The sequence below is a fragment of the Ipomoea nil genome, unplaced genomic scaffold (genome assembly GCF_001879475.1).
Source record: "Ipomoea nil cultivar Tokyo-kokei standard unplaced genomic scaffold, Asagao_1.1 scaffold2845, whole genome shotgun sequence".
Classification (NCBI taxonomy): Eukaryota; Viridiplantae; Streptophyta; class Magnoliopsida; order Solanales; family Convolvulaceae; genus Ipomoea; species Ipomoea nil.
Window position 1 is genome coordinate 7,279,523 of NW_017619273.1, and position 8,604 is coordinate 7,288,126.

At 40.5% G+C, this 8,604-nt stretch overlaps 1 protein-coding gene across 1 annotated transcript; it reads left to right on the forward strand.

Moving 5' to 3' along the window:
• The first annotated feature begins 6,315 nt into the window (after nt 1–6,315).
• LOC109159773 (pectinesterase-like) lies at nt 6,316–8,381 on the forward strand. Its single transcript, XM_019307886.1, has one exon. It carries the CDS (start codon nt 6,373–6,375, stop codon nt 8,194–8,196), a length of 1,824 nt encoding a protein of 607 aa, XP_019163431.1. The 5' UTR covers nt 6,316–6,372; the 3' UTR covers nt 8,197–8,381.
• The last annotated feature ends 223 nt before the right edge of the window (nt 8,382–8,604 follow it).

Genomic DNA, 8,604 nt, shown 5'->3' on the forward strand with positions numbered 1-8,604 from the left:
TGAGTTATTCTAAGAACCATGTGGATGTGGAAGTTAGTATCAATGGCAAGTTGTGGCGTATGATGTGCTTTTATGGATTTTCGAAACGCCAAGATCGACAAGAATTCTGGGACTTGTTGCGCACGTTACGAGGCAGATCCACGCTGCCGTGGGTGATGGTTGGAGATTTTAATAATCTCTTGTACCAGCATGAGAAGAGAGGGGGTAACACATATCTGGATAACCTCCTACGCGGTTTTGGGGAGGTTATTGATGAATGCCGGCTGGCGCAGATGCCCATGAGAGGACATCAGTTCACATGGGAAAAGGGTAGGGGCACACAGGATTGGATTGAGGAGAGACTTGATAAAGTTTTGACAACGGCAGAGTGGTGTAGTATGAATGAGAATGCATGTGTGGAGAATATACGAACTCGAGCTTCGGATCACTCGGTTCTCTTCCTTCACATTAATGCGATATGCATGCCGATGGGGAGGAACCCGAGGGGTTTCAGGTTTGAGATGGCCTGGCTTTTGGATGAAGGATGCAGGGATGTGGTGGAGTCTGCCTGGCAAAATGGGAGGACGGAGGGATTGCTAGGTTGCAAGCAGTATTGTGGAGAGAAATTAATGTAGTGGGGTGGCGACTGCTTTCATATGTTTGGGGAACGAATTGACCGATTACGGCGCCACCAAAATGCCGCGCTAATGCGGCCCTATGAGGTGGATGAGGTGAGAACAACAGTTTTTTCTATGTTTCCTGATAAAGCACTGGGGCCGGATGGAATGAATCCGGGCTTTTATCAACACTTCTGGAATGTGGTTGGGGGTGATGTATCTCTGTTTGTGGTAAACTGTTTGAATTCATGTGCGTTTCCGTAAGGTTTAAATGATACTAATTTTGTGCTGATCCCTAAGAAAACTGTGCCTGAGACAGTTGCTGATATGAGACCTATTGCATTGAGTAATGTTATCTACAGGGTAATGGCTAAGATGATATCGAATAGGATGAAACCGCGTATGGGGAAAATTATCTCAGAGTCCCAGAGTGCGTTTATCCCGGGCCATTTGATCACGAACAATATTCTGGTTGCAGTGGAGGTAGGGCATTACTTGAACAGGAAACAATGTGGTAGCGCGGGATGGGGTTCCCTTAAGCTTGATATGTCAAAGGCTTATGACAGAATGGTGATAAGTGCATATTTGTTCATATTTATACCTCATGTCTACCACATATTTAGCCTTGTTTTGCTTATGAAGTGTCACAATGTTGTTCAAAATGATCTTTATTTTGCTCATTTGATCGATTATGCACAATTCATTACCTTTGAGTAGAAATGAAGGATTTTAGATCATGTTGGATGCATTTGGAGTCAAGGGGAGCCAAGGTGAAGCTAAGGAGATGGATGCAACACTTCCAAAGGAGCCAAAGAGTGATGTTTTCAATGATGTTGATCATATGGACAAATTAAACCAAGGCAAAAGTGGAACAAGTGTCAACAAGCTGAAATTCTCGCATGGATTGGCCACTATTCTGTTTTTGGGTCATATCTCGGTCTAGAAGTATCCAAATTAAGTGATTCTTGTTCCATTGGAAAGAAGACTCAAAGGGCTACAATTCTTATAAATACATCAAAACCTAAAAAGGAAGCCACAGGGGTCGAAATTGTCCTTGAAGTTGAAGTTCCAAACTTACAATCCAAAACTGACCACTGTTTGGATTTTGGAACATATCTCGGCCTAGGAATGTTAAAAGGAAGTGATTCTTGCTCCATTGGAGAGAAGACTCAAAGGTCTACATCTTTCATGAAGACAATAATTCCAAATTCCGATGTTTTGAAGGCCAAAAGACACGGCCAAGTGCACGGCCGTGTAATTTCTGTGCTGTTTCCAGAAACTGCCCAGATTTGCGATTTTTAAGACACGGCCAGTGACATGGCCATGTCTATGGTCGTGTCCACTGTGCTCTGCTACTATTTAAGTGCGATTTCAGCATTTTCACTTGGTTTTGGACCTTGTTCCAACCCTAAACATTTCTTTTCACTTCCTTTCATATTTTAGTGTTATATTAGGCTTAGATTTATGTTCTTTAACACATTTCAAGCTTGTAATCAAGGATTCAACACTTGGATTTCAAGATTTGCCATCCATTTCTTAGTGAAGTTTTCTTTCTCTTATCTCTTTATTTTGCAAGATTTATGTTTAATACTTTTGTTTTTGTGTGCTCTTTATGCTATTTAATGATGAGTAGTTAGTTTATGGGCTTGAGTTAGAGTTGTATTATCTATCTTGATGCTTGATTTGTGATTATTGCAAAAAGGGGAAGAACTCTAACCTAGGGTTCATGTGTTTGTGAAGGTTTCGTGTTTATATCTTGTTAATGTTTGATGTACACATTCATTAGCTTGTTTTTGGAGGATTCCTTGCCTCAACGAGAGCTGGGTGATGAATCCAAGCCACCCCTTGCATAGACCCGATTTCTTCCTACGAAAATAGGAGAAATTGGGGGCTTTAGATGCTTTGTGTGCAATGCTTGATGGACTTGGAATTGATTCACCATGAAAGTGGGGCAATTCCTTGTTCTAATCCTTGTTTATTAATCACGAGAATGGTTCGTAAACTAGGATACCTACGTGCATTCCCGCTTGATTCCTTGCTTACTTGTTCTCCCTAATCCCTTAGGTTGTTAAAGCATCTAGATGATAATGCTCCCTAGCTTGAGTCCTATTTCTTTATTTTGTGTTTATCTTTGTGTATATGTGTTAGTCTTATCATTTCCTTAAACTTGTAGTTTGCTTAGCTTCTTGTAGATTTCCTTATGCTAATGTCTAGTTTATTGTGATTGCATATTGCGTGCCATATCCCCCAATCCCCTGAGGACGATATAACACACCCGAGTTCACATCTTATTTTTGCTACAAATCACTTTTTCGATACTTTTGCGCACGTTCTCACACTACGCGAACTGCAAGGTTAAAGTCGTCATTGGACACCAGAATAGATCAAATCATAGTGTTGTGTGTTTTGTGTTCGTTATTGGTGCATTATTAACCTTATTGTGGTGTATTTGAGGATTCGTGTTGGTGCCAAGTTCAGGTGCGTCCGTGCCTTCTCATGCGGTCAGTGCGGCCGCAGTAATAGTTATACAAATATACACCATCCATGTTAGAAAATGCACACCAAAAAAACATGCACAAATTAGATACGCATCACCAGAACGCACTATTAGGTATGAATAAAAGCATCACACAGTGTTCGGAAATGCAGCATTGGGGTGGTGAGTTATATGGTGTATTTTTTGGGTGTGTTGTGTGTTTTTTGGTGTATTTGTGCATTTCATTGTGGTGCTTTTTCCTAACACAATTGGTGTCTTTTGTTAACACTGTTGGTGTTTTCAGACAAGCGACCGATATAAATGACCACTATAATTACCATAACACCCCCCACTCACCCGGACGCGCTTAAATTTTTAAATCTTCAGAGATTAGCCGCTGCTATTAGATTAAGCAGAATGGACGATGCTGATATGGCCGCACCATTGCACCTAAAGCTACTGCCGCATTTGAGCTCTAATATATATATATATATATATATATATATATATATATATATCATTATAAATTAAACTTTGAATAAAAATTTTATGATGAAAAGTTATAAAGGCAAGAGCATGAACTTATTGGGGTTGATGACTGTTATTTTAATATATTAGGGTATTTTTTTCTTTTCACTATACTCATGAGTCCTGCCCTATAAAATAACAGGTAACAGGATATAAAATAATAGGAAATGCAAGCTAAAACATTATTTCAACTATAATACTCGAGAACTAATTTGTGAATTTAGGTATAGTCGAGTGACAATTTTTTTTTTTGAATGCTACTAGCTCTATTACATTGTAGTATTTGCTCATATACTTTCTCAAGAGCCAATAACGTCTCCACTGAGGCTCGAACTCACAGCCTTTGAAATGAAGGTCCAACCCGAATACCATTAGACCACATAGTCCTGGTAGTTGAGTGACAATTTTAATTAAGTATTTACTAAAAATATTAGATACGCATCACCAGTTTTATTTTATACAGTATATATTAATCACCATAAACTTTTAAACTAATTATGTAATTAATGCATATACATATATGTGAATAACCTCAATTTCCTGAACAGTATATATTAATCACCATACGCATCGCCGTGATGGTTGAACAGAATTGAAACTCTCCCACCACATTCGAAAAGATGCTTCATCGATGCTGGCTACCACCCATCGTCCATGACAGCCGCCACTAGAGCGGTATTATTCAACCATCACGGCGACTATATATCGGCATTATGTGCACCACCGCAAAGCTGCTTCTCACCACTTATGCCGAGGCTATAGCATGCAGAGAAGTGTTATCACGGCTCAAAGGGCGGGGAGAACAATCGGTTAGTCTTTATACAGATTGTCAGACGCTACAGATCTACCTATCGTCAACCGCTATTCATCCACGATCCTATCTTGGTTACGTCCAGGATGACTGCAGAGCCTATATGGCTATGTTTGATTATTGCTCGATTAATTTTATTTCTAGATCGCATAATAGTTTAGCTCATACTTTAGCAGCAACCGCTTTTAATTACACAGTAGCTATGTACTGGGACGATATCCCACCAGTTTCTATTTTGATTCATCTATAAATACAACTCATTGATTGACCTTCAAAAAAAGAAATTAAGATCTTGACCGGGATAAGATCGGCCTAAGTAAACAAATCAAATTCGCGTAGAGTATATATAAATAGTAAAAAGTAAATATCCTACTTGTAACCAAGAAATCAAAAGTGAAATAAAGTTGACATTAAATTTAATTGGTATATATACCTTGGAATTTGTTTTGTATTGCATCACACGCAAAACTCACGCACATTAACTACAAAACTCACACACCTTAAGCACAAGACTCACCCACCTTAAGTACAAAACCCACGCACATTAAGCACTAATCTCACACACCGTAAGCACAAGACTCACACACAATAAGTACAAAACTCACGCACATACATTAATCACCCGCACAACCACACGGGAAGCATTCACCTGCACTGAAACTTAAACCTCCTATAATTCCTATATATATATATCACATTACTTTATATATGTTAAGGACCATATATTTATCACATATGTGTATTATATTTTATAATATAAATTTATTAAAGGGTATTAAATTTTGAATAGTTTATTTTACTTGTGATTGCCATGACACTTCTACTTTTTTTTTTTAATTCCTAAATTTGATTATATTTTGGAGTAAAAATAGAACAAATATTATATATATATATATATATATATATATATATATATATATATATATATATATATATATATATATATATATATATATATATATATATATATATATATATATATATATATATATATATATATATATAAGGTCAGGTCTTCCCGTGCGGTCAGTGCGGTATACACCATTAGGTATGCAAAAATGCACCACACAGTGTTCGTAAATACACCATTATGTGTGGTGTATTCTTTTGTGTGGTGTATTTTTTGACATTTCATTCTGGTGTATTTTCGAACACTGTATGGTGCATTTATACATACCTAATAGTGTATGCCGCACTGACCGCACGGGAAGACATGATCTCACAGGAACCAATATATATATATATATAGAAGAGCGCTCATATGCGGCGGGGTCTTACGGTGCGGCGGTGCGGTCAAATTCCATAATACACCAACAGTGTTAACAATATGCACCAACAGTGTAATAAAACCACGTACACCCCAATGAAATGTAGTAAAACATCACAAAATACACCACAGACTCAAAAAAACACACCATATAACTCACCACCCCCAATGGTGTATTTCCGAACAGTGTATGGTGTTTTTACTCACACCTAATGGTGTGTGTTTGGTGATGCAGGGCTCTGTTTACTCTGTTTTGTGTGGTGTATTTCCTAACGTTGATGGTGCATATTTGGTGAACTGTTGGTGTTGCCGCACCGTAAGAAATAACCGCACCGTAAGACACTGCCGCACCTGAACCCGCCTCTATATATATATATATATATATATATATATATATATATATATATATATATATATATATATATATAGAATAAAAAATTGAGGATGAAAATTTATAAAGATAATAAAGTTATATAATGCATGTAATTTCCTGGTAAAACGAAACATATATGTGAATAACCTCAATTTCCTGAACAGAATTGAAGCTAAGGTTGTTAGTTATAGTATCTGTGGGTCTGCTGGTCGCCTCTCAATGCTATAAATAGCGTTATCAGAATTGCACATTTCAATCATCAAAGCCTCAAAGGCACCCCTTGAATACGAGTTCCTATTCAAGAGACAAAAACAAGTAAAAATGGGGTCTACTCAAAAGAATAAAAAGTTGGGTCTTCTTGGAATCGCTTCCATCCTCCTCCTAGCTTTCGTGGTGGCAGCCACCGCCACCGCCACCGAGTCATGTGCTGAAGGTGATGACAAAGAGACCTGTGGCGCTACTGAGATTCACGCTACTAATAAGCTGAGCACACACGAGGTTATGAAGTCGGCGTTTTCGCTGCAAGGTTTGGCAGACGTGATTTCCAAGTCGGATCATATAAAGCATGCGGTGAAATCCATTTGCCAGTCAACCGATTTCAAGGAGCTGTGCGAGAAGAGCGTTGCAAAAGCTAATAACTCCAACGACCCCAAGGAGCTTATCAAGGCGGCGTTCTCGGTGGCGTGGGAGAGCATTGCCGGCGTCATTTCCAAGTCGGAGCTTATCAAGAGGGCAGAAAAGGACCCCATGACCTCCGCTGCACTGGACGTATGCAAGGAGGTGCTAGACCACTCAATTGTAGATTTCAAGAGGTCTATTTACGTACTTGACAAATCTACTCACCTCAACAACCGACACGGTAGCGATCTCAGGGTTTGGCTAACCGCCGCCATGACTTTCCAAGATACTTGCTTGGATGCCTTCGAGAACACCACCGGCGACACCGGCGAGAAAATGAAGCACCTCCTTAAAACCTCCATGGAGCTCACCAGCAACGCCCTGGCTATTGTCTCTAAGCTCGACGATTTCATCAAGTCCTTGGAAATCCCTGGCCTCAGTCGTAGGTTGTTAGAAGAGCCGGCGCCCCTCAAAGATGACCATGGAAACCCAGTAGACTCCACTGATGAAATACTTTCTCCATTCGCAGACCCTGCCACTCGCCACCTCCTGGCTGCTCCCCCCAAAGCCGACATTGTGGTTGCCCAGGACGGAAGTGGCAAGTATAAGTCCATCAACGCCGCTCTTAACTCCATCCCTGCCATAAACAACCGCCGAATCGTCATCTTAATCAAGGCCGGCGTGTACAAAGAATACGTGATGATTCCTAGTAAGAAGAACAACATTGCTTTCGTGGGAGAGGGCCCGACCAAAACCGTGATCACCGGAAACAGGAATGTGGAAGACAAGTGGCCCGGCGGCACTTATAGGTGCGGCACGGTGATTGTTGAAGGGGAGGGTTTCATTTGCCGAGATCTTACAATCGAGAATTCGGCCGGGGCGGTGAAGCACCAAGCCGTGGCTCTTAGGATCTCAGCCGACATGGCGGCGGTCTATAATTGTCACCTTAATGCTTACCAAGACACCCTCTACACCCACTCTTACCGCCAGTTTTACCGCGACTGCACCATCAGCGGCACCGTCGACTTCATCTTCGGGAATGCCCCTGTCGTGTTCCAGAACTGCAAGATGATCGTGAGGAAGCCAATGGCCAACCAGGAGTGCATGGTGACCGCTCAAGGTAGAAAGGACAGGCGAGGAGCAGCCGCCATTGTCCTCCAATCCTGCGAGATCCTCGCTGAACCCGCCCTGAAGGCCGCCAACCCACCCATCAAAGTGTTCCTCGGGAGGCCATGGAAGGAGTTCTCCAGGACACTCATCATGTTCACTTTCATTGACGACATCGTCGTCCCAGAAGGTTGGTCTATATGGCAAGGGACCATGTACCTGGACACTTGCTGGTACGCAGAGTATCAAAACCGCGGCCCAGGAGCTTCAACCGATAAAAGGGTGAAATGGAAGGGTTACAAGAGGAACATTTCTCCAGAGGTTGCTAAGCAGTTTACTCCTGGACCGTTCCTGATGGCTGATGAACAATGGCTCGGGCGTGCCCAGATCCCCTTTTCTCCTGGATTTCTACAGCCGTAGAATAAGCAAGCTAAGCTATCATCACACCCGACCAAGGATTTCATCCTAAACCTACTTTTACTATAACGTACTATATATCGACTAGATAGATACAAATTTTGAGTAATATCCTCTTCAACCATAGGATAGTTGGAGGATTACATTACTTTTGAATCATAATAAAAATTTTGGTTTCAACTTACTTTTGCCTAAACCTACTTTGCATATCACTATAATTGTAGTATGATAGTTAAGTCATTCTTAAATTCCTACAAGCTTTGATCTTTACAAGTTCAATTTTATGTTTAGATTCGTCGAATCAATATTTTAGTGAATATATATTCAACACAGATGATAAACTATGTCTATTATCATTGTCTTTTTTGGGAAGGATTTTGTTCTGTTTTTTATGGTGCACTACGCTAAGGC